The following is a 27,280-nucleotide window of genomic DNA, read 5'->3' on the forward strand; positions in this document are numbered from 1 at the left end:
TTGGAGTGCATGTTGTAGGGGGTTTTTCTGCTCTCTTGCCCGTTCTGGCCCCCTGCCAGGCTTCGTGCAAGAATTACCCTTGAGTGGTTCGACCCACCCCCCCTACGGTTCTAGACCTTGGACTTAGATGCAGAGAACAGTAGTGCAGAGAAGAGGACTCAATAGACCAGGCTGAATAGCACGAAATGGATGCTTTTATTTTTGAACAGTTTGAAGCATTACAAAATACATGTCATAGGCACAGATTAAAGTAACTACAATCATGCACAAATTTATGAACTTGACTCTATGGAAATGGGGAACACACGGCACATCGTAAAAGGGGAAACACATTACGATTTCCCTTAACTCCCTCCCCTATACCTAAACTAAGTTTCGACCTGGGGAACTTGGGATCATGCTCACCACTCCCGAAATCGCGAAAAGGGGTTCGCAGACTTTTTGACACCGCTTCCCGTCGTCACGTGGATTGGAAGCTTCTGGCGCAGTCGATATTCTCTCCTCCCTCGAGGCGGTGGGGTAGACCCAGCCTCGATGAGCGCTCGTCAAGGTTGAGATCCACAATCGTGGATTTGGGTTCATGGAGTAGACCTAGATGCAGGTTATGCACATGGGAGAATCTTGTGGCATCGATCGCCGGTTCTCCAGAGGGTTTCTTCTCCGTCGGCCTGGGTCGTCGATGATCTCCCGACCCCAGTACCCGGGCCACCCTTGTCGTCTTCTCGTCGTGGCCGAGCCTTGTTTGGCTGAACACCGGCCACGTTGTCCTTTTTCCGAAACCGTCCGTCTTTAAAAAGACGAAAACGTTTTCATCGATCTGCCGAAGTGGAAGAGGCGCCGATCCGGGCACCGTCCGCCCTTCGTTCGTTCCTCGTAGAAGAAAGTTCTTGAAGAAATGGAAGCCTGAAGTCGCCCAACAAGAAGCCGTAGCAGTGAAGAAGAAGTAACTTAGATGGACTTTCAATCCATAGTTATACTCTTTTGGGACAGTCTTATCTCCCGCCAAATCATAGTCCTGTCTTTGTATTAATTTTGGCGGGCAGAAATCTCTGCAGGGGCGCTTTGTCTTGTAACGGAGCCGGTGATAACTTGAACTGGCCTTCCTGGCCGATAATGTCTGTTAATGTCCTTTGCATTGTCACCGCGGCTCGGTTCGCATATTGATCGGTCCGGACATTTTCCTTGATGGCTGCTAAACGGTTTTTCCTTTGTACGATAAATGGGTATAAGTGTTTTTACATTGTCCGCCCATATCTTGATGGGCCCCATCCTGTACTTATAATCCATTGAATATGTATGCTGTTGCTCTGAGTTTCGGTTCCCAGATACTGGCTTTCGCGGGCTCACTGTCTTCAATCCACAAGCCTGTCTGGCTTGCAGTAACAGAAATAAAATGGTTCATAAACTGATCACGGGGCCTGGCGGCCATTTTGTATGCCCTTTTATCAAAGGTTTTTCTGTGCAAGCTTACTTTGGTCAATAAACAGTCTTATTTTATCCAGTTTTCTTGCGTGATTTTTGCTGAAAATTGCGAATCTTACAGGCCCCCCTGTGATACTGATAGCTTGCTTAAAGTATCAATAATCCTTGATGAGCAAATTTTCCCTGATTCCCCACATCCAAACATTCCTGGCACTTAGCTATCTATGACCCTCACGACACATGCAGTTCCCATTTCCGCAGAAAACGAAAATTACCTTTTGTACATTTGGACAATCATAGACAGCGTATTTTAAACTATAACACATTCACTTGTCAGATGTGCGGGGGTTGATACCCCCTGGCACCATCTGCATGCATCTTTTATTAATCCAAAAAAACTTAAGAACAACTAATAACATAACAATACTTATTTCCTTATAACCCAAAACAATCACAAAAATTTTTTTAAATGGAGGGACGCTTAATCTTATACTAGCAGCTTAGAGTGGGGTATCTGCTTCCCCCATTCGCACATAGCGTTCTCTCCATTCTCCTGTGTTCTCGTGCCTCTGGAGGCGTTTGCCTCTTTTGCAATGCACGAAGAGCAAAAATATCACAATCAAAACCTGACATACTACTAGGATATGGGATGCTATTCTAATCCAGGCGGGGACCTCTATGTTGGTGAACAAGTCCCACCATGGTGGGATGGTTATTTCCAATATGTCTTTTCCTATCTCTAAAGTCTTCTGCTCCAGTGTGTAGAAATGTTTCTGCAAAATTATAACGGCTTTTAAAATCTTGGTGAGGTGTTCGGGAAGAGGGGGAATGACATAACCAAAATGCGCGACAAATCGTTGTAAGTCTGTGAAATTCTCTTTGATAGTGATGTGTACGGTGGAGGGCGCAGGAATGGGAACAATTCGTTGTTGTGCCACTTGAACCTCGGCCCTGGGTTTGAAACAGAAACTGCTATCACCGACCGAACACCACTCGTGTTGTCCATATCGGTACTGAGGCGCTGCAGTGGTGACGCAGTATGTCCCACCCCCGATATATGCTACCTGTGGGGGCACATGGTCCTCTGCCATTGCCTCCATGGTGCAATTCACCGGCTTCGCGCTAGCGGTTCTGAACCCGCACTGTGGTTTCAAAAAGGCATTCAAGTGCTGGGGACACAGGATGATGTGTGCTCCCCGGCTCCGACATCCCGAGAGGTCGGTGCCTGTCATCGTACGCTCCCATCTGATGACGTAAGGCGGGACCACTGCGTAACGAATGTGTGCGCCCCCCTGAATGACTCCAATGTTCTCTACTCTGTATACCGGGGCGGGCTTTGCTGCGGGACCCAACACCGGCATTCTTACTACTATTCCCATAATAGTGTGATTCGAATGTCCGCAGTCCACTGGAACTGGGTATGCTTCTGCGGCTAGCCTGAGCTGGCACGGGCTTAATGCATTCTCAAAAGGGTGGAGCGCTTGCAAGTGCTTGTTGCTGATCCAGGACGGGACCAAACCCTGTTTTAAATCCTCAAGATTACTGCGGCCCTCGCCCAGTAACCACGCCCCGTACAGCACACAGGCCTCGTTTTGCGCAGCTTGATCGGACGCATTCCGATCCTCCTTAATGAGTGCATTTACCGTTCTCGCGTGTTTCTCCAGCTCAGCAATTATGTCCTTAAAGTGTAGTGTCATGGCCTGGTCCTCATGCAACTCAGAACCCACGACCTTGTTTTCGTCTGTCAATATGTTCCTTAACTGGGCTTTTAAACCGTTGATCTGTGTCTGCAGCTCCACGTTATCTAGAGCGTTGACAACAGATGTCCCGGTATTAAAAGCAGTGAATATGTCATTTACAGTACCCCTTCTTTGCCTCCCGACTCGATCCAAAACTTCTGGCGGTGTGGTGTATAATTTGTCTCTGTCGATGTCGGCAAAGTCAAATTCGTAAAATTGTCTAAACATACGGGTTAACAGGACCTGGTATAATTGTTCCGTTTCTTTGGGACACCACTCCGGCAATCTTACCTCAGTGAGATTTAAAATCACTGAGGCCACCGCGTAGTGTACCCCTTGGTACAGCACCTGACCGGTGGGTACCAATACTAAACCGTTCCCGGGTCCCTTGGTGGTGGTTGGGCACCCTCCTTTCTGGGCTAGTGCTACCGGAAGCGTGGGCAGGGGCTTGCGTGGGCGGGTGATGAGTTCAGTGGCGTTCACCGGAATAGGGGAGTATGGGGCTCCGCACGCTCGAGTGCTAACATCCCATCTCATCCCCTTCCCTTCATCCTGCCACTGCCTCTGGAAGAAGATGGACACGCCCTTGGGGCAGACGTGTCTCGAACCCCACATACAGACATATATTCCCTCATCCGGTTCCCACCATTTGTCCCAACACACAAGTAATTGTCCGTGAGTTCCCGTAATAGTCCGATGGGTATTATTACCCAGTCGCTCCCACTCGACCGTAGAGTTTCTCATGTCCTTTCCCAGCTTTCGTAGCCACCACCATCGCCTTGGTGGTACGTTCCCATTGCACACCAGACAAATCCTCTTTCCCACGGTGACGCTGACTCTGGGCGCTAGGATCCTCACTCGAGGGCACGTTAATGAAGTCTCTTGGTAGGCAAAACCGAAATTGCTGGAATATTCCGTAGAATTCGTTCCCAGCCAACCTGGCCATCTCCCTTGGTGGAAGTAGGTGGCGGTTTCCTCTACCTCTCGCTCCCCCGTCCCATCCATTGCGATGGGGGCCGTGTCCCCGGAGCACCCGAAAATGATGACGTCCTTGGTGCGGCCTCGGTAGGCCCACCCGCACCTGATCGCCATGAACGCGACGACAATCCTTTCCATCGTATCCCAGGTTTCTGTAACCAACAAAATGATGTAGCCGGGCTCCCGATAGGTGCTGGCCTAAATTAATTGGACGCGCGGGTTCCTGGACCCCGCTCCCTAACAAACACACATACCGGGCAGACCTCAAAATTGTACTCTTAACACCATATACTTTACATTCCTTAAACTATGACCATAATTACCTAACTTAACTTATGTACAGCGCCGCCCTCCGTGGGGCGGCTTTCCGAATCCCTGTGAGGTCTGTCGTGTGCCACACCCTGCGGTGGGGCTGCATTGATCTTTGGCTTTGATCCCCCGCAGCCTGTCGCTGCTGAACGGGGATCATGTCTTCCTGGGGCTGCTTTAAACCGTGGTTGGGGAGGATGGGGAGAATCTGGCCAAAATTTTCTGGGCTGGGGCGCTCGAGCCGACCTACGAGGGGCTGCTTTGGGTTGGGCTCCCGGGGCCGATGGACCGGGGGTTGTGACTGTTACCGTTACAGCCTGTGGTTCCTCCACAGCTGCCGGCTCCAGCTCCCCTCCCTCAGGCTCCGCCCCCCCGGGGTCGGGATCTGTGGCTTCCGACTCCACCTCACCTGTCCCTACAGGTAACGAGTCTCCACCCCCACTCCCTACCTCCCCCAAGCTTCAGTCGAGGGCGGGACTGCCGTCCTCTGACTCTTCCTCCTCCGTGATTGGGTCTAAAGCGAGGTTGAGCTGTTCGGGCTCTCCCCTGCCTAAATCCCATTCAAAAGATGAGACCTCCCACTCCAATGGGATGGCCTCTCCCTTCACGCAGGCTACTGCTCCAGCCTGTGTGGTCTGTGACTCTGTTACAGGCTGAGGATCTTTGTTCTCAGACCTGGTCCCCTTTGGTGGCCCTTGTGTACCTGGTTTAAACAGTTTACACTGGTTGATGTGAAACCGTTTGGTACGTCGGGGCGTCTTCACTGCATAAACCATGGGGCTGGCCTTGTCTACAATGCTGTATGGCCCCATGTACAGTGGTTCAAAACTCCCTACCCTGGCGTAGTTTCGGACCATGACCTGGTCTCCGACTACCCACTCTTGTTGTTTCCGAGGTTCCAACAACAGTTTATTTCCCTGGTGCTGTCTTCCCATGTTCCCAGCCGCCTGCCCATAAATCTGTCTCAGGCGCTCCAAGAGGGTTTGGGCGAATTTGTCCCGTTTCACCTCTCGGAGCTGGCCCTCAGTGAGCACCAGGGCTAGCACATGGGTGGGTGTTCGCATGATCCTTCCAGTCATTAACTCGTGCGGGGAATACCCCGTGCTTTTGGACTGGCTGGCTCGGATCCCCATGAGGACTAAAGGCAGGACCTCCACCCATTTCTGGGGCGAGCCCATTGTCTCTTTCCTCAGCTTTTCCTTGAGGGTCCGATTCATACGCTCAACAATCCCGGATGACTGGGGATTGTATGCTACGTGCCACTTTCCCTCAATGCCCAAGAGCATGAGGGCGTTCTGCATTACTTGACCGGTGAACTGACTCCCTTGGTCGGACTCTACAAAACGGGGGAGTCCCCACCGTGAGAACACTTCCCGAATCAAGATCTTAGCAGTACCCAGTGCCGTAGCTGTTCTGCACGGGAAGGCTTCTACCCATTTGGTGAACACATCTACCAGGACAAGGCAGTACTTATAGCCTCCCTGGGCGGCGGGCAGGGGCCCTATGTAGTCGACCTGAATCGACTGCCATGGTCCCTCTACCCTCCTGATGTGCCCCATGGGCACCTTCCTTTTGTGGGGGTCTGGGTTGTTAGCAGCACACACAAGACAGCTTGCGCAGAACTCGCGGACATCGTCCCGAAGTCCCGGCCACCATCCCGCCTGCTCCACCCGTTGCCAGGTGACCTCAGGTCCGGGGTGTCCCGCTCCTGGACCCTCGTGGGCCAATTGCAGGAATTCCCTTCGGTGCTGCTGCGGCACAACCCACTGCTCCTCTCGGAACAGCATACCTTCTTTGACTGTGAGGGCTGCCGTACTGTACGGACCTTCTACCTGTTTGCCCTCTGTGATGGCTTTTAGGACTGCTTTTAGGGCGGGATCCAGGGTTTGGACGGTCTTTAGGTCTGGGGGCGGTGTCACCCCTGTGTTCCCGGGAATTCCCTCCCTGCCTTGGATCGCCGCCACGGGTCCGGGTTCGTATGGGTCCCAGAGAATGCCGTTGCGGGCACCCTCCCTGGCTAGCGCATCCGCTTGCTGGTTGCCCTGACTGCGGGGTTCTGTAGTGGAGTGAGCCTTCACCTTATGGATGAACACCTCTCCTTTCTCCCCCACAGCTGCTAGGATCTTCTCCAGCAAGGGCTTAACTGTTAAAGGCCGCCCGTCCGCGGAGGTGTACCCGCGTCGGGACCAGATGGCGAGGTACTCTGTACACGAATTGCACGTGAACATGCTGTCTGAGCAAATCGTGTATGGGGTTGGGAAAATCTCGGGGTGGGTAACCACGTACGCCACCGCGGACAGTTCAGCCTGCTGCGCACTCATAGTGCTGGGAAGCTTAATTGCCAGGGCAATGTTTGCCGCAGGGTCATAAACTCCACACCCTGTGAGTCGCTTGCCGTCAGCTACAGTGCTAGAACCGTTTACGTAGATCTCGCGGCCCGTGGGATGTATCCCGGCCCGTAAACCTATGTTAACTTCCCATACCCCTTCTACGGAACATTGATGGGCTGTCCCGGGATATGCCATATTGGCTGCGAGCCTTGGCGCGCAGAGACCTTTAACTTTGAGATCCATCTGGGAAAGGAGGAGGGTCCAGCGCGCAATCCGAGCGCTGCTTACGGTCCCATCCTTAATCCTCCCGTCCAGAAGCATCTTCGTGGGGGTGTGATGGGTGAGGAGCGTAATGGGAGAGGTCCCTGTGAAGATCACTGATCTGTTCACAGCCCAATGCGTGGCCAGGAGATGCCGTTCGCAATTGGAGAAACTCCTCTCCACATCCGTGAGCACCCTGGAGGAATAAACTACTGGTCTTAGCTTGCCGTGCCGCTCTTGGAGCAGCACTGCGCTCAGGCTGTCCCCACTAGCGGCTACCTCCAGAAAGAACTCCTCTCCCCCATCTATGGCCCCTAGGGCTGGCGCGGTCTGCAGATCTCTTTTCAACTTCTCGAATGCTGCCTGGCACCCCTCGTCCCAAGACCACTCGACTCCCTTGTGTAAGAGTCGAAGTAGCGGGGCCGCTGTGGCAGCATAGTCCTCGATGAAATCTCTGCAGTACCCGGTCAATCCCAAAAAGGACCTTACACCCGTTACTGTGTTGGGAATCGGCAGATCTTGTATAGATTCCCGTCTGGCCTTATCTATGGCTCTTTCCCCAGCGCGGATGGCCAGACCCAGGAATTTAACTTCCTGCTGGCCGATCTGGGCTTTCTTTGGGTTTACTTTGAAACCCTTCCTTTCTAACAGTTCCAACAATTCGGCTAACAGTGGGCCGTGCTGCTCCCTTGTATCTGTGAACAGGAGTAAGTCGTCCACATACTGCACTATCTGGTTGGGCTGGCTGAACTCTTTCAAACTCCCCGCCATGCACTGATGGAAAATGCTGGGGCTGTTGTGAAAACCCTGTGGTAAGCAGTTCCAAGTGTACTGTTGCCCTTTGAAAGTAAAGGCAAACTTGTACTGGTCCTCCCGCCGCAGCGGAATGGACCAAAAACCGTTCGAGATGTCCAGCACCGTGAATGTGGTCGCCGATGCTGGAATACTCCCTATTAAGTCTGCAACTGCTGCTACCGTGGGCGCGCAGGCTGGGATATTACTATTGAGGACTCTGTAGTCCACCGTGGCTCTCCACGAATTGTCCGGTTTCTTTACCGGCCATAATGGGGAGTTCACGTGGGTGGCTATCGTCCTCAACACGCCCTGCTGTACCAATGAAGATATTGCTGTCTCCATGTCGGGTTCTGCCTCCTTGGGGAAATTATACTGATTTTGGGGTCGGATCATGGGGTCCCCGTCTACGCTGACTTCGAACCCAGTGACTCTCCCGCAGTCGTGCTTGTGGGTGGCGAACGCGGTCAGATTTTCTGACACACGCGCCTGCAAGTCCGTTGGGATGTTTGTTATCATGAGCTCGAGATCGTAACCTCCTGACGGCTTCATAGTGCACAGGGCCCCCTTTTCTTCCTTCCCCGGGATTACGACTACCTTACCTAAACCGCCCTCGGCTCCCCAGAGACAGTGATTTCTCAGGTCCACGAGGATCCCGTGTTCCACCAAGAAATCAGCCCCGAGGATGCCTTTCCCCCCCCCTCATTCCACTTCAATAGGATGCACGTCCATGTGGTGGGGAGCGCTCCCAACTGAATGGAGAGCGGGAGGGAGTACGCGCCAGCCTGTTCTCTACCTGTGAAACCCGCTACTAAATATGGAGCCTGGGCGGACAGAGGTGAGGCAAAAGGTTTGTCCGTGTGGATCACGGTACACGAAGCTCCCGTATCCAACAGGTAACTACCCCTTTGTTTCTCCACCTCCATCTCCACCACAGGTCTTCTCCAAGCGTCATAGCGGAGCGGACACAAGTAGATGGGCTGCGCGGGCGTCAGTCATTTAGGTGTTTCGGCTGGGGTCTCGGGGGCGATAGGGCTGTTAGCAACCGCTACCTTCCCCTGCCAGGTCATCAGAGACCGCATAGTCTCCAAGACTGACTCGATCGCAGCGGGGTCCACAACCGCACCACCCCCTTTATTCGGGGCAGAGGCTACGGTTGGGTTCTGGACTGGTGTTGGGGCAGCGGCCTGCACTTGTGGTTGTGCTGGTGTTGGGTAAACTCTCGGGCCGTTGGCGACTCGGGCTTGGGCTTGATCTTGGGCTGCGGCGAACGCTCTCTCCCTCTTATCCTTCCAAGGATTCCTACAGTCCTTGCGCCAATGACCCTCCTTCCCACACCCGTAACAACTGCTACTTGCTTGGGGATGGCGATTTCCCTCCTGACGCCATTCCTTTTTAGCAGAGGCTGCGGGTCTCACCTCATGCACCTTTCCTTTCACAACAGGCGTTTTCTTGCCCTTGTTGTTTCTATAACTGATCGTGAGCTGATCTAGTACTACTTCCTCCGTGGAGCGGGCGTTAGTGGGGTCAAACCATGCTTTGGCCTGTTCCTTCACTACTGGCAGGCAACCTGCTACCAGGCACCGAAGCCAGTGAGCCCTTTGTTCGCCATCCAGCCCGGCCCGGGCCGGCCCGCCCGGGCAGCTGCGCCGATACACTGGCCACAACCTGTCGGCGAAAACCCGTGGGGGTTCTCCCTCTAGCTGCACTGTCTTTTCTAAACGGAGGAACGGAGTTCCGTCCCCCTCTCCCATGATCTCCAGAATCTCATCCCGTAGCAACTCATAGTCCCTGTGCCCTCTCTTGCTCTCGTCAGGGAGACACTGGAGGAGCGAACTGTCCAGGGAGAACAGCAGCATTTTAGACTGTTCAACCCCGTCGCAGTCATTGACTGCTGCGGTCTGCTCCACGTCCCTGAAATGCACGGAGGGATCTCCTGACTCGGAGAGTTTTGGGATGTGACTTATCATCTCTCTTAGCTGTCGTGCGCTATGAGGCATTATGATCTGACTCTCAAGGGGTCCGTCATCGCCATTTTCTTCATTTGGACCGATCCTCCGGTGTCTCGTTGGACACATTGGCGCCGGCCCCGACTCTACTGTCTGGGGTTGCTCTACCTCAGGGCTCTCTTCCTCTACCGTCTCCGTCTCCTGTCCCGGAGTCCAAGACTCCTCATAGGCAGGAGGCGCAGAAGGTTCGGGGGTTGGTACCCCAACTGCCTCTTGTGGAACCGGTCTTTTGGATTCCTTGGCTAGCAACAGCTGACTCGCTGGTGGATTTATGAGACACACCAACCTGTTTGCCTTCGCTAGGGCCTTTCTCAGGTCCTCTAGCTCCCGGCGGCAAGCGCTGTGGTCGGTGTTCTCAGATCTATCCTCCATGGCCATCTTATATGCTGCCCTGGCTCCCAGGAGCTTTTCCTCTTGGGCATCTACTTGTTTGGCTAGACGGAAACACCTCTCTCTCATTCTACCTTCACTGGCCTTTGTAAAGTATGCGCATATACTTGATACAAAAAGGAAGAGACAGCTTGGAAGGGTTTAACTTAGGTCTTTACTTCATACCCACAGGCGGGAACTGAGGGGAGATCAGTACCCGCAGTACTATTTATACCCCTATGGCCAGGAGTGGTACTACGGTATCACTACGCCCTACAAAGTAGTGCTGCCCTGGCCATAGGGTTAAAGTAGCATACATATTACATACACAACATTCCTCCCCTTTTAATTAAAACGTACCCGTGCAATTAAGTCAACAGATGCACCATAACTAGGGCTAATAACATTTGGTAACACAACATACATAACATATTTACATCAGAGTTGTCTACCTATATATATATAAAAAGAAACATGTTATAGATTCAGTCTCTGAGGAGGCCTCCTGTCTCGACTAGGATAACGTCTTTCTCTAGTCGGTCTCGGTGTAGGCGGCGGTACTTCCGTCACCACTTCATCGCTGGAGTCGTCGGTGTCTGATGGCACATCCTGTGCCGTGGAGCTCACTGGAGTGCTGAACTCCTCGCCATCCTGAGACTTCTGTAGCGACGAGCTGGGCCGTGATTCCGCTGGAACAATGTGCTGAGACGTTTGAGGTAGTGAATCAGTTGGGTTTCTGGACTCCACAAGTTGATCAGCATGTCGTCTGATTATGCCGTCCCCTGTCTCCACTGTGTACATCAAAGGTCCCTGGCGGGCCTTTATCGTACCAGACCGCCACTTTTCATTTCTATAATCACGGGCCAACACTTGCTGCCCCACCTCGAAGCTCCGTGTCTGTCTGTCAGGAGCCCTACGAAATACTCGGTTTTCCACATCTCTCCGGATGTTTGGTCTGAGCAATTCGAGGCGAGACCTTAACCTTCTATTAAAGAACATGACGGCGGGGGCCTGGTTGGTCACCGTATGTGCAGCATTACGGTACGCGAATAGGAAATTGTCCACCTTGTGTTGTAGTGGCAACCTTTCCTCCCCCATCGCCTTGATGGCCTTTTTAAAAGTCTGTACAAAGCGCTCTGCCAGCCCATTTGTAGACGGATGATATGGTGCGGACGTATAATGTCGCACTCCATTCCTTTTTAGGAATGCTTGAAATTCTTCTGCCACAAATTGTGGCCCATTGTCCGAACAGACTTGCTCGGGCACCCCGTTTCGGGCAAAAATGGTCCTTAAGACTGCGACCGTCTTTTCGGCTGTCGTTGATGACATCTTTATGACCTCCGGCCATTTTGAGTGGGCGTCCACTACAATAAGGAACATCGCATCCATGAAGGGCCCAGCGAAGTCCACGTGGATCCTTTGCCACGGCGTTGAGGGCCACTCCCACGGATGTAGTGGGGCTTGGGGTGGTACGTTCTGTACCATCTGGCACCCTTGGCATGCTTTTGCTACTTCCTCGATGTCCCTGTCAATGCCGGGCCACCAGACGTAGGCTCTGGCGAGGCTTTTCATTTTGACACCCCCCAGATGACCTTCGTGTAAGTCCCGCAACACTTTATGTTGTAATTTTTGAGGGACCACCACCCTGGCTCCGCACATCAATGTGCCCCGGCATACGGACAACTGGTCCTTCCTTGCCGAAAACGCCGGCAATGATGCGTCACCCTGCGCCGGCCAGCCTTTCACGGTCAATTCGTAAACCCTTGCCAGTGTCGGGTCATTCTGTGTTTCCCGCTCGATACATTGGCTGGTGATGGGCAAGTGTTCCATAACCGCCGTATGATATATTTCCACGGGGTCCTGTACTATCTCTTCGATCTCTGCAGGCAATGGTAGCCGCGACAGGCCATCCGCATTGCCATGCTGTTTGGTACCCTTATATTCGATAAGGTACTGGTGTGCTCCTAAGAACAGTGACCATCTCTGTAGCCTTTGGGCCGTCATCAGGGGCACCCCTTTTGTTGGATTAAATATGGACACCAACGGTTGATGATCCGTCAGTAGTGTGAAACGTTGTCCATGTAGATAGTGGTGGAATTTTTTTACACCCCACACCAGACTGAGGGCCTCCCTGTCGATTTGCGCATAGTTTCCTTCGGCTGTAGTTAACGACCTTGAGGCAAATGCTATTGGCCTCTCCGTCCCATTGGGAAATTTGTGTGACAACACTGCCCCTATACCATACGGGGAGGCGTCACATGCCAACCTCATTGGCATTTTTGGGTCAAAGTGTGCGAGCACTTCCTTTGATGTAATGAGTTGTTTACCCTTTTTAAAAGCAGCCTCACACGCTTCGTCCCAATTCCAGGAGACTCCCTTTTGCAGCAATGAATTTAGTGGATGTAAAATGGACGATAAGTTCGGGAGGAACTTATGGTAATAGTTTATAAGGCCTAAGAATGATCGTAACTGAGATACATTCTCAGGGGGCGGGGCCTTCACTACTGCCTCGATCTTTTCTGGGGACTTATGCAGGCCTTCCTTATCTATAATGTGACCACAGTATGAGATACGTTCCTGGAAAAACTCACATTTCTGCTTGTTCGCCCTGAGTCCGTATTGTTGCAACCGCAGAAGTACTCGCTCCAGGTTAGCGAGGTGGTCGTTATCCGTTTGTCCTGTCACCAGGATGTCATCCAGGTAGCACTGCGTTCCTGGAATGCCCTGTAGGACCTGTTCCATGGTCCTCTGCCATATGGCTGGGGCGGACGCCACACCAAATACCAGGCGATTGTACTGGTACAATCCCTTGTGGGTGTTAATCGTTAGGAGCTTTTTCGAGTCCTGCTCCACCTCCATCTGTAAATAAGCTTGACAAAGGTCAATCTTCGTAAAGTGTCTACCCCCAGCTAACGATGCGAATATGTCCTCTATCCGCAGCAGCGGATACTGTACCGTGTGCAGGACTGGGTTAATAGTTATTTTAAAATCCCCGCAAATGCGAACCTTCTTTGGTTCCCCCGGCGTGTTATTTGCAGATTTCTTTATAACTGGGACGATGGGCGTGGCCCACTCACTCCACTCAATCTTTGTAAGGACACCTGCACTCTCTAAGGCATCCAGTTCTGCTTCCACAGCTGGCCGGATGGCGTAAGGCACCGGTCTGGCCTTACAAAACTTGGGGTTTGCGTCTTGAGCAATAGTTATTTTTGCTCTAATGTCCTTTAAGGTCCCCAGCCCTTGTTGGAACACCTCTGGCGTTTTTGCCAATATTTTCGACAGCCTGCTTGTAATGGTTGCATCATCCTTGGTGGTCTCTACTTTTATCTCGTGTATCGACTTCCAGTCGAAATGGATTTTTCTTATCCATTCCCTACCCAAAAGTGGTGGTCCGCCGTTTGGTAGGACGTATAAATAAAGTCCTGGCACTTTTCTGCCATTGTATTTAACTGTTACTTGCATTTTTCCCTTCGGGTAAACTTTTTGTCCCGTATATGTTTTTAATTTGATTTCGGTATCCTTTAAGGGAATGCGTTTGAACAGCCTGTTATAATCTTGTTCATTAATTACTGATAGGGCTGAACCCGTGTCCAGCTCCATATTAACTTCGACGCCTGCTACCTTCATTTTAACCCACATTGTGCTGTGGTCCTCCGTTTTGTCTACACCATATAACTTGAGACATCCCAGACCTTTAGGCTCTGCTTTTGTGCCTTCCTGTGACTCGTCTGAGCTACTGTCAGATATCTTATGTATTTTTGTCCTTGCCTTGGTACTGCTCGGATTGCCCCCACTATTGGGTTTCGTACCCGACCGACAAACTTTCGCTATATGCCCCTTTTTCCCACACTGCCGGCATATTTTATCACGAAACCAACAATTACTTTGGTCGTGGGTGGTTTTGCCACAACGGTAGCATTTACCTTTGTGAAATGTCACCTCATCGGTGTCATAGCCGGTTGTATTTTGTCGTATTTGGGCAGCACCCTGTGCTGCTGCTTCATGTGCCAATACTATTTCTATCGCCTGATCTAGGCTGAGCTGTTTCTTGGCCAGCAACCGTTTTCGTGTACTCTCATTTAACATGCCACAGACAAATCTGTCTCTGATCGCTTCCGCCAAAAAGGCTCCAAACTGGCAATGTTTGGACAACCGTCTGAGCTCAGCTAAATAGGCTGCCTGCGACTCATCATTCCTTTGGTCGCGTCTGTAAAAGCGGTACCTTTCCGCTATAAATGGTGGCTTAGGGTTTAAATGTTCCTTTAACGTATCAACAATTTGGGCATACGTTTTGTCTGCTGGCTTTTCTGGAGTAAGAAGATTCCTCAGCAGACCGTATGTTTTTGCCCCCATAGAATTTAATAAGGTTGCTGCCTTTTCGTCATCTTTCACCTTGTTTACTATGCAATAAAGCTCATGCCTTTCTACATATGCGTCCCAATCTTCTATGTCGGCAACAAATTCTGACAACCGAGCTTCTTTAGCCATTTTTAAAAGTACTGAAGATGTTTTCCCGCCTTTTTCCACTAGATGGCGCTGTTATTTTTTTTTCTAAGAGAAAAACTTTCCCCCTTTTGTCCACTAGATGGCGCTGTTCATTTTAAACTGCAGAAGAGAAAAACTTTCCCCTTTGTCCACTAGATGGCGCTTTTCCCGCCTTTTCTCCCTCTGCTGTCAACGACGTCTCTCCAGGTTCGTTATTTTTTTTTTCTTGCAGCTCCCGTTATTGCCACCGCCGCTATTACAACGACCTTCCCCTCTCGTGGCCCGCTAGTCCTCGTGGCTCCGTTTGTTCCCCAGATCGCCTGCCCGTTCTGGCCCTTGCAGCTCGCGTTCCCCAGGAAGGATTGCAGTTTACCTGACCCTGGGTGGACTTTTGCCCCGTGGCTGGAACGCCCGTTCAGCCTCTTCTCTCAGCTGCCGCAGCCTTCGCTGGAACCTCTCTCTCTCGCTCCGTTGCTGCCGCTCCTCCTGAACTGGGTGGCCTCCTTCGGTCGACGCTGGACTCTGCAGGCTGGTAAGAAGCTTCTCTCCCCGTACTGCTACCGATCCTTTGTTGCACCTTGTACTGGTGAGTTCGAACGTTCCTAGTCGCCAGTGTAAAGTATGCGCATATACTTGATACAAAAAGGAAGAGACAGCTTGGAAGGGTTTAACTTAGGTCTTTACTTCATACCCACAGGCGGGAACTGAGGGGAGATCAGTACCCGCAGTACTATTTATACCCCTATGGCCAGGAGTGGTACTACGGTATCACTACGCCCTACAAAGTAGTGCTGCCCTGGCCATAGGGTTAAAGTAGCATACATATTACATACACAACAGCCTTGGCCTCAACGACCTGACATTTTAAATATTCTACCCGGGTTTCGTGGCAGCGAATTACAGAGCGGCGTTCCTGATTCAGCGCGTCAAGCGATTCAATCAGTTTTTGACCTCCCGCAACCTTTTCCTCTACGTCTTTAAGCAAGCCGTTGATCTGGACTGTCTGTGCTGCAACTACCTGGTCCAAAAGCTGGACTTGCTTCTTGTAGCACATCAGCCAGACCGCCTTTTCTACAGATTTCTTATGCTCTCTACCCGCTGTCCACTTGATGGCTGCGTCTAGCGGGCGCCTATCCCTTAGTAGATCAGATATCCATTGTTTTGTGAGGTTGACTTTTCCGAAAACATAATCTGCTATTCTTTCATCCATCACATTTCGTTTATTCAGATCTTGATCTAACGCACTACTTTCCTGCTGCCAAGGTCCTGCCGCGGTCGCCATTTCTGTAGGGGGTTTGTCTGCTCTCTTGCCCGTTCTGGCCCCCTGCCAGGCTTCGTGCAAGAATTACCCTTGAGTGGTTCGACCCACCCCCCCTACGGTTCTAGACCTTGGACTTAGATGCAGAGAACAGTAGTGCAGAGAAGAGGACTCAATAGACCAGGCTGAATAGCACGAAATGGATGCTTTTATTTTTGAACAGTTTGAAGCATTACAAAATACATGTCATAGGCACAGATTAAAGTAACTACAATCATGCACAAATTTATGAACTTGACTCTATGGAAATGGGGAACACACGGCACATCGTAAAAGGGGAAACACATTACGATTTCCCTTAACTCCCTCCCCTATACCTAAACTAAGTTTCGACCTGGGGAACTTGGGATCATGCTCACCACTCCCGAAATCGCGAAAAGGGGTTCGCAGACTTTTTGACACCGCTTCCCGTCGTCACGTGGATTGGAAGCTTCTGGCGCAGTCGATATTCTCTCCTCCCTCGAGGCGGTGGGGTAGACCCAGCCTCGATGAGCGCTCGTCAAGGTTGAGATCCACAATCGTGGATTTGGGTTCATGGAGTAGACCTAGATGCAGGTTATGCACATGGGAGAATCTTGTGGCATCGATCGCCGGTTCTCCAGAGGGTTTCTTCTCCGTCGGCCTGGGTCGTCGATGACCTCCCGACCCCAGTACCCGGGCCACCCTTGTCGTCTTCTCGTCGTGGCCGAGCCTTGTTTGGCTGAACACCGGCCACGTTGTCCTTTTTCCGAAACCGTCCGTCTTTAAAAAGACGAAAACGTTTTCATCGATCTGCCGAAGTGGAAGAGGCGCCGATCCGGGCACCGTCCGCCCTTCGTTCGTTCCTCGTAGAAGAAAGTTCTTGAAGAAATGGAAGCCTGAAGTCGCCCAACAAGAAGCCGTAGCAGTGAAGAAGAAGTAACTTAGATGGACTTTCAATCCATAGTTATACTCTTTTGGGACAGTCTTATCTCCCGTCAAATCATAGTCCTGTCTTTGTATTAATTTTGGCGGGCAGAAATCTCTGCAGGGGCGCTTTGTCTTGTAACGGAGCCGGTGATAACTTGAACTGGCCTTCCTGGCCGATAATGTCTGTTAATGTCCTTTGCATTGTCACCGCGGCTCGGTTCGCATATTGATCGGTCCGGACATTTTCCTTGATGGCTGCTAAATGGTTTTTCCTTTGTACGATAAATGGGTATAAGTGTTTTTACATTATCCGCCCATATCTTGATGGGCCCCATCCTGTACTTATAATCCATTGAATATGTATGCTGTTGCTCTGAGTTTCGGTTCCCAGATACTGGCTTTCGCGGGCTCACTGTCTTCAATCCACAAGCCTGTCTGGCTTGCAGTAACAGAAATAAAATGGTTCATAAACTGATCACGGGGCCTGGCGGCCATTTTGTATGCCCTTTTATCAAAGGTTTTTCTGTGCAAGCTTACTTTGGTCAATAAACAGTCTTATTTTATCCAGTTTTCTTGCGTGATTTTTGCTGAAAATTGCGAATCTTACAATGTCCACAGATTTCTGAAGTTAGCTGGACAGGTAGATAAGGTGGTTAAGAAGGCATACGGGATACTTGCCTTTATTAGCTGAGGCATAGAATATAAGAGCAGGGAGGTTATGCTTGAACTGTATAAAACACTGGTTAGGCCGCAGCTAGAGTACTGCGTGCAGTTCTGGTCACCACATTACAGGAAGGATGTGATTGCACTAGAGAGGGTACAGAGGAGATTTACGAGGATGTTGCCTGGGCTGGAGAATTTTAGCTATGAGGAAAGATTGGATAGGCTGGGTTGTCCTATTTATCCCTCAAATAAAAACAGAAAATGCCGGAGACACTCGGCAGGCCAGGCAGCGTCTGTGAAGAGAGAAACAGAGTCAACGTTTCAGGTCGATGACCTTTCGTCAGAACTGGAAAAAAGCCGGAAATGGAACAGATTCTTAAGCAAGTGAAGAGGCTGGGAAAGGGGAGGAAAGAACAAAAGGGACGGTCTGTGATAGGATGGACGGCAGGAGAGATTAAGAGACATTGAGAGATATTCAAGGCAAAGGGAGATGGTAATAGGACAGGTTAAGAAACAAAGGATGGCTCTAGATGAAGTGTAAATTGTGCTTTCTTTTAATATTAATCCCTCAACCAACATAACAAAAACAGATGATCTGGTCATTATCACATTGTTGTTTGTGGGAGCTTGCTGTGTGCAAATTGGCTGCTATGCTTCCTACATTACAACAGTGACTACACTTCAAAAAGTACTTCATTGGCTGTAAAGTGCTTTGAGACGTCCGGTGGTCGTAAAAGGCGCTATAGAAATGCAAGTCTTTCTTTTCCCTAGTCTCATTCTTTTGTATTTTCCCACATTATATGCCATTTTCCACCCACCTATCCCGATCCCTTTGTATTTGTAGGTCCGCCTCACCCCCATTATTAGATTCATGCCAGCTTTAAATGATGGTTAACTGTGTATGTGTGTTTTTGTAATGTTTTAAATATTACCTTTTGCACGAGTACATTCCATGTATTTGACATGTACTGGGGTAAGTCTGGTCTATCCGCCGGGGAAAGGATGTTTGAGTTAAGCTGACGGGATTGGGGGGATTGCAGGAAGAGAGAGGCAATCACTGTGTGTACTCTTTTTGAGCAACCCATAAACAAAGAGACTAACTAAACTGAAAACATTAAGTGAAACTTAACAAATTAAGTTGAAATTTGGTTGCTGGGTGATGAATCACTCCAGTCCCCACGGGGCCCACCGGTCGCAGGCGGCCGCGAGCGTGCCGGGTTCACCGCGTGCTCCATCTCCAAGGACACCCGGGCACGAACGTGGCCACGGAAGAGCGGCAGTCAGTCGGCCGAACGACCCTCTGCTGCCTGGACCCAGTTGCTGGCAATCACTGTGTGTAGTGTTGGTTGTGTAGACTTTGTCCCACTGATGTGAAGAGACTATCTGTTATAGACTTGTTTTAGTGATTAATCTCTCTTGATGTTTGACTGTCGAGAAGGAAAGTACAAATGGAAAAAGAGGCGAGGAGACTGGTGAATCTTCTCTGGTGGAACAGGAAGTCCAGTAAATCATTCTGAGATGAGAGTTACTGATGTTTCCCTCAATCTGGTCAGGGAAGGACGGTGCTGTGGTTCCATGGATACCTTGTGTTCCTGTTTGGACCACAACACTGTGGGATCAACAGGAAGGAACAGGCTAAGAAAGCACATCAAAGGTCTAACACTATTGAATGAAAGATGAAGTAAGGAAAAGTGGGACTAGTGGACTGACACACGTGTTCATGTGATACAGGTATGTTGAGAATAACCTCAGATTTTCACCCAAGGTCAAAACTCAGATAAAGCTCTAACACTGTGACCACGTCTCTAATTGTTTATCCTATAGTTACCTTGCTCTATTCTCCAACTCTCCATTAGGCTTAGAAGTGGCAGCTTTAGCCGTAGGAACCTAGTGCAGTGTGGTTCTAAGCCAATGGGACTCCATGAAGAGAGTATTGTTCTTCACCCCCTCCCCACCAACAGAAATGATCTTCACCAAGAAAAGAATCCCATAAAGGCCAGTTGGAACTCCCAGATTTGAATTAGGACAATTCTACTAGACTAGATTGGGTGTTTAAACAAATTGTCTGCAACTTAAAACATCAAATGAAACTTAAAATTTGGTTTTCCGGCTTGACGATGCACTCCAGTCCCCGCGGCGCCCACCGGTCGCGGAAATACTCAAGCGTGCCGGCGGACACCGCGTGCTCCATCTCCAGGGCCACCTGGGCGCGAACATGGCCGCGGAAGAGAGGCAGGCAATCCGCCTGAATGACCCCCCGGACAATTGATGGCTTTTCTAGCCAGGCCCAGGCCGACAAGGAGGTCCTCCAACCTGCCCGCTCCCCTCCGCACCGGGTGACCGTAGATCAGGAGCGTGGGACTGAAGTGCAACCAAAAATCGAGGAGCAGCCCCTTCGGGTAATGAAAGAGGAGCTGCAACCTCTCACATTCTATGTAAACGTGAAACACGGACTCCTCCAGGCCGCAAAAAATGCAGGCGGCCTGGGAGTCCGTGAACCTATTTAAAACCATATTGCACGGGACCGCTCCGTGCAACAACCTCCAGGCCAAGTCCCCGATGGAACAAGGGAGGACTCCCGCGTCGAGAGCCCTCCATTGGGGACCTCCGCCACCGCCGATCAGCAAGACACCACGCCAAGGCGTGTCCGGACGGCAGACACAGACGGCAAAGTGGAGTGTGCGCAGGAGCAGCCCGTACAGGAAACTCCTCCGCGCGGAATGAAAAGGCACGGAGGGCCTTTCCGCGAGACGGCGCAAGTTGTGAGGAGCCGGTTCACGAGGGGAGTTTCGGGGCCTGGCACCGATAAGGAACTCCATCTGAACGGGGGTAAGCTCGGACGAGATTGCCCCACGTGTTTAAGCCGCCTCCATACACCTAGTGGACCTGGGGCCCAGTGCCATTTTCACCGACTCGAAGGCTTTGACCGCGAGCCGGACATTGGCCCAGGACAGGCGCCGCGCCAGCTCCTCCGGCGCCATCCAGCCCGCTCCTCCGCCATCAAGCAGATCCCCGACTCTGGTCACCTTGCCAGGCACAGCCCTGCGCTCCGCCAGCCACCCGAACCCACGGTCGTGGAGGTGCGGATTCCTGAGCAACGGCTCCCGAAGGAGAGCCGCCGCTCCTGACGGGGGAAGAGCTCCGCCTGGAAGCGACGTAGTTCCAAACCCATAGCAGTTCCTGGTAGAAGACAGGCAGCTCCCGCAGGCTGGCACGCATGCCGCCCACTTTCACAAACAGGAGCTGCGTGGCGTAATTGAGGCCGTGCAGCTGGTGGAAGAAATACGTTGCCAACGCACACCATCTCAGAGGACACAGCCCAGCGTAGCTCTTGTCTGAAGACAACCAAATGTTATCAGAAAATAAGCAACCACTCAAATTTACAAGGAGACAAAATCCAGTCCAATGTTGGACAGTTTATTTACAGTTAGTGACAGTTGATATTACAGAGCCCAGGTCTCACAGCTCTTTGTACAAAGTCACACAACCCATCATTCCCTGAAGGACAGGGTCTCCCACACAATTATATAAACACGAGTACTGAACACAATAAGCTTCAGTCACTCTCCCCCAGGGTGTGCTTGTCAAACAAGTACTCTCCCATGCCATTCTCAGGGGCTCCCAGTCTCTTCAAGTTGGTGATGTGATCTCCAAGCTTCTTGATTATCTTCACTTGCTCATCCAAGTAGTGGGTCTCCAGGAAGTCACACAACTGAAAAGAAACAAAAAGTGAAACAAGTTATGGCCAGTAGCAGATATCAAGGAACATCCAAGCTCCCCCCACTTCCTCTAGAGTTGGTATTTTAATCCTCTTGGACTGGAGGATAGTCAAGTGGTGTAATTGAGATGATGTAAATTTGCTCAAATGATCTAGTAATTCCTGTACAATAGATGCTTAGATCCTGGAACCACTGCGACACACTTATTCTCAATGTCCACATAAGGCCAACTGTCCCATCCTCACCCCAACCCCTTTAAGAACCCAGGAGACACCCCAACACAAAGCGATTGGGCATGTAGATTGTTGAATCGGCTCAAGGACAGCAAGGTTCCACCACCTCCAACATACCCAAAAACCCACCAAGAACTTACATGAGGGTCAGTGCTCCCAGTGGAGAGTTTGTGCAGATCCAGCAGACTCTGGTTGACATTCTTCTCCATCTGCAGAGCTCTCTGCATCACCTCCAGACCATTGCTCCACTCATCCTGCTCTGGTTTCTGAAGGTGAAAGTCACAGTTCACTTACAATGAATTAAACAAAAAAGACACAAGACAGCACAAGGAAAACAGGGGTGAAAAGCAGCCAGAAATCCATGTTACCATGAACCAATGTGTCACAGGAATATAGAATGACAGCATTAAGCCACCAGAACCATGGATTCAAATTGGAACTAATTGCTTTAGAAAGTATTGGAAACAAGGGGAACCCAACAGAAGGCCACTCATTTATTGAATCCAACCTTGATGTCCTCCAAGATGATTCGGCCTCCACGCCGATTCTGGAATTTCATCAATTTCTCAGCATCCTCGTGTTTCTCATGTGACTGCTCCTTGAGGAACTCTGCAAAGTGACGCAGGGCAACATCATCCCGGTCAAAGTAATAGGACTGTGGAGAGAATTTTAAACAGCTTCATCAGACCTAGATCTTCATATACAATGCAAGATTATATTTACCCCTAGTTAGCTAGTGAGTTCTTAATCTTGCAAAAATAGATAGAACCATAGAAGATAGGAGCAGTAGTAGGCCATTCGGCCCCTTGAGCCTGTTCCAACGTTTAGTGAGATCATGGCTGATCATCCAAACAAGTACCCTGTCCCTGGCTTCTCCCTTGATCCTGAAGATACCATTGGTTAACTAGCAAAATGCAATTCACTTCACTAATCTGAACATGTTGGCCAGCTTCTCCTCCCAAGAACCAGGATGAAACAGTCAACCAACAAATAAAAACTATAAACTACAGTTCAGGATTATATTTCATGACCAGTCAAACTAAACTCTACTGCTGGATAAGTAGTCCCTCCTCTATTTCCTGTCATTCAGATGAGATGTTAAACAGAGGCCCTGTCTGTCCTCAGGTGGATGTGAAAGATCTCAAGGCACTACTTCAGAGAACAGGGGAGTTCTCTCCAGATTCCCAGGCCAATATTTATCCCTCAACCAAAACAGATGATCTGATGAGTCTCATTGTTTGTGCAAGCTTACTGTGCACAAATTGGCTGCTGCATTTCCCACATAACAGGTGACTTCATTGACTACCTCCCAAAGTGCCTTGTAGCCAAAGAGATCTAGGCACAGTGAACAAGGCTTCAACACCAGGATTCCCAGAACTTCACTTCCAGTTAAAGAGAAAGCCAGTGAGGACCTGCCATCATGTCACTCACTACAGTCACCCCACTGAAACTGAACTTTGTTTCATATCAACAAGCACCAACAGTCACTTGACCAGGTTTGTGCTCTTCTGTTACAAACTCAGGCAGCAGCTGAGCTCGTTCCATATATTAAACCTGGTCAACAGAGTGCAGCTGCTACAAGGAGCAGGCCATCAACACAACAAGCTCACCCTGAAGTACTCACTGCTCAAAGATTGCTTCCCCAGGTAAGGAAGTCAAGAGAAATATAGTTGAAAGCCAGTTCATGGAACTACAGAATGTCCAGCTTTTAAGAATACAGCAACAAGGAATACAAGACTCACCATGGAAAGATAAACATAGGAGGAATAGAGCTCCATGTTAATTTGCTTGTTGACAGCATCCTCACAGTCCTTGTGGTAGTTCTGACGTACTTGGGAGGCCATCTTCACTATTTCCTGTTATACTATTACTGCTCACTAGCACCTAGAAAGTTCAAAAACTAACTCTTTCTAACTCAAGCTCTTGTATTTATACTACTGGGACGGCCTGCAATCAAACAAGGAATGACATCACCAATGACGATTGACAATCCCTGAGAGCCAATCAGGAATCTTTCCTGAATCCAGGCACCAATTAACAAAGGAGAGGGGGTGTGGGGGAGGAGGGGGGGAGACCCAGAGCCAATCAGAGCTATGGAAAACCGGCAGGTTTGGGAGATCAGTCTCGGTGATGTCATTGCTTTTGGGTTCCTTGACCTTCTTCAAATCGGAAAGTCTCTCGTTGTTCGATGCTCTCATTTGAATTAAATGACAATTTGCTGCTTTCCAAAAGCTCAAGGTGCTGAGAATCATCCTTCGCTATCGATGAATTTTCCTACAATTGTTCCTTCATCGTCGCTGGGTCAAAATCCTGGAACTCACTGCCTAACAGCATTGTGGGAGTACCTTCACCGCACGGAGTTCAAGAAGGCGGCTCACCCCCACCTTCTCCAGGGCGACTCGCGCCGAGCAATACATTCTGGCCGTTGACAGCGACGCCCACATCCCGTGAATTAATATTCTAAAAATGGAATCAATTGATTGGAAACATCTTTGTGTGTTATGGAACATACACCAGAGTATTATTCATTTCACATTTTCAGATTCTGTAGAACCGGGACCCATGAGGCTTGACTTTCCATTAAATATTTCTCCCCATCACACAATCCCTTCGAATGTAAAGACAGAAATTTCTCTTCCAGAAAAACAGGCATGTTCCCGATGGCGGGGAGTCCAGAACCAGGGGTCACAGTCTAAGGATAAGTGGGAAGCCATTTAGGACTGAGATGAGGAGGAATTTCTTCACCCAGAGAGTGGTGAAGCTGTGAAATTCTCTGCCACACAGGGCAGTTGAGGAAAATTCATTAAATATATTCAAGAAGGATTTGAATATATTTCTTGAGGCTAAAGGGATCAAGGGATATGGGGAGAAAGCAGGGACAGGGTACTGAATTTGGATGATCAGCCACGATCTCATTAAATGGCTGAACAGGCTCGAGTTGCCGAATGGCCGACTGATGCTCCAATCTTCTATGTTTCTCTGTGTATTTTCTAGCCCGTCACTCGGGGAGCTGCTACCAGGGCTGTGCTTCTTTGTAGTCAGACTGTAGGAAATGTATCGGCACGGAGCGGGGTGAACGTCGACCTCATAGATTTTGTGAGATGCAAACAGTTACCATTAGTGCCGTTCTGACCTCAGTGCGGGGAGTGCTTGCAGCCGAACCGCACCCGAGTTCAACGTGTTAAATTGGTATAGAACCTCGGTTAGACTACACTTGGAGTACGGTGCACGGTTCTGGTCTCCATAGAATCATAGAATAGTGCAGCACAGAAGGAGGCCGTTCGGCCCATCGAGTCTGTCCCGGCTCGTTCAAAGAGCAATCCAGTTAGTCCCACTCCCCTGCTCTTTCCCCAGGAACCTGGAATTTTTTTCTACTTCAAGTATTTATCCAATTCCCTTTTGAAGGCCACTATTGAATCTGTATCCACCGCCCCATCAAGCAGCTCATTCCCAATCCTAACCACTCCTTGTGTAACAACGTTTTTCCTCCTGTCGCCTCTGGTTCTTTTGCTAATCATCTTAAATCTGTGTCCTCTGGTTATCGACCCTTCAGCCATTGGAAGCAGTTTCTCTTTATTTACTCTATCGAAACCCTTCATGATTTTAAACACCTCTATCAAATCTCCCCTTAGCCTTCTCTGCTCTAAGGAGAATATTACAAAAAGGATATAGAGGCACTGGAGGAGGTGCACATTTGACTTACAAGGATGATAGCAGAACTGAGAGGTTATATCGGTCAGGAATGACTGAACAGGCTGGGGCTCTTTTCTCTAGAAATAAGAGGGCTGAAGGGTGACCTAATAGAGGTCTTTAAAATGATGAAGGTGTTTTGATAAGGTAGATGGAAAGAAAATGCTTTCACTTGTGGTCTTTTGTGGTTGCACAATTTATCTGCAGCTTCAGAAAATGTCAAGTAAAGTTTATCAACTTAAATTAAAGTAACATCAGCCAGGGATCAGTTGTCCCTCCTTTTGGTTGTACAATTTATCTGCAAATTTAAGGAAAACGTCAAATAAGGCTTATCAACTTAGATTAGAATGACACCGGCCGGGGTGACGATGCACTCCAGTCCCCGCGGCGCCCACCGGTCTCGGAAGGCCTCGAGCGTGCCGGCGGACACCGCGTGCTCCATCTCCAGGGCCACACGGGCGCGAACATAGCCGCGGAACAGAGGCAGGCAATGCTTTCGCTTGTGGGGGAGTCCAGAACTCGGCCATAAATATAAGATAGTCACTAATAAATCTAACAGGGGATTCAGGAGCAACTTCTTCAGTGGTTAGAATGTGGAACTCGTTACCACATGGAGTAGTTGAGGCGAAGAGCAGAGATGCATTTAAGGGGAAGTTTGCTAAAAAAGGAATAGAAGAATATGCCGATCGGATTAGATGAAGAAGGGCAGGAGGAGGCTCGTGTGGAGCATAAACACCGGCACGGAGCAGTCGGGCCGAATGGCCTGTTTCTGTGCTGTAAATTCAATGTAATTCTTAAAACTTGGGCGCCTGTAAAGTTTTTCACATCGAGTGAGCTGAAGACTTTGTTTTGTCTGAAACATGAAGCCGTCAAACTCAGCCCGACTCGTAGAATTGTGGCTCATCGTCGTGTGAAATGTGGGGACTCCGATACCCCAGAAATGCCTCAGAGATGCAAAGACATCAACGTGGAATGGCTGAAGATGGCAATTTCATTGCAGCCGGTGCAGTTCTCAGCTAAGTTCCTAAATTAACGTGTAAACACTGGCGTGTTGCAGCTGCAGCATCATCAACAGTTGAATCTATGCCTGGGGGTGAAGGACACAAATGGAGATGCAGTAGGATTTGGAAAGGATGATTGCTATTTGGTATGAACTGCACAATGGGCCTGAATACCAATCAATACATTTATGGAGGAGCTGCTGGTATTGGGTTTATACATTGATGGAACAGGCAGGGAGGGGGGAAAAAGAGTTTCAGGAAAAGTATCTATTTAACTTGGGGGTTGTACTTTGTTCATTTAATGAAATACATTTACTCCTTCCAGAAGGATTATATTTTGTGGGAATACAGTTCCACATGGATTCCTCATCCTTCAATACCTTACCCAAGACCATGAGTGTTGGCAGGTTGGTCAACCATGGTGGGGGAGGAGAGGGGTCCCAGAACAAAGCCCAATAGGGTATTCACACTTTCCTAGTAAGATATCTTTGGAATTCTCTACCCCAGAGCACTGTGGATGCTGAATCATTGCCCTTCATTTGCAACACAAGATTGAAGTATTTGCAAGAAATACCTACAATTGAAAAGGAGATCTTTCAACCTGTGTCTGAATATCCAAGTTAAATATAGTCAAATTACAGCAGCAAAAAAAAAATTCATATGACTGTTCCCATTGGCAGAAGGTTCAAGAACCAGAGGCCACCAATTGAAGGTGATTGGCAGGAGGCCCAAAGGCAACCTGAGGAAAAACATTTTTATGCAGGGAGTGGTTAGGATCTAGAATGCACTACCCGAGGGTGGTGGAGGCTGATTCAATCGTGGCTTTCAAAAGGGAACTAGAAAATACCAGAAAGAAAAAAATTGCAGGACTACAGGAAGAAAGGGTGGGGGAGTGGGATGAGCTGAAATGCTCCTGCAGAGAGCCGTACGGGCTCGACGGGCCGAATGGCCTCCTGTGCTATAACCATTCTATGACCGAATCCCATGACAACACTGCTGCGCAGCCTAGTGTAATACAGGAAATGTCACCAAGTTATGCTAACTGGAACAAAAACTACTAAAATTTACAAAGAG

General features: G+C 49.7%; 1 protein-coding gene across 1 annotated transcript in view; it reads right to left on the reverse strand.

The window, feature by feature from the left end:
- Positions 1-23,475, reverse strand: part of LOC147099826 (ferritin heavy chain B-like) — a 50,714-nt gene extending 27,239 nt beyond the window's left edge. The window contains exons 1-3 of the mRNA XM_085969398.1: positions 23,258-23,475; positions 22,024-22,170; positions 21,656-21,781 (exon numbers count right to left, since the gene is read on the reverse strand). Of these exons, the coding sequence (XP_085825524.1) occupies positions 21,656-21,781; positions 22,024-22,170; positions 23,258-23,359 (375 nt within the window). The 5' untranslated portion in view covers positions 23,360-23,475. The remainder of the gene's footprint in view (positions 1-21,655; positions 21,782-22,023; positions 22,171-23,257) is intronic.
- Between the last annotated feature and the right edge of the window lie 3,805 nt (positions 23,476-27,280).

This window comes from Somniosus microcephalus, chromosome 28 (genome assembly GCF_052327205.1).
Source record: "Somniosus microcephalus isolate GS21.2 chromosome 28, FLI_Smic_1.0, whole genome shotgun sequence".
Classification (NCBI taxonomy): Eukaryota; Metazoa; Chordata; class Chondrichthyes; order Squaliformes; family Somniosidae; genus Somniosus; species Somniosus microcephalus.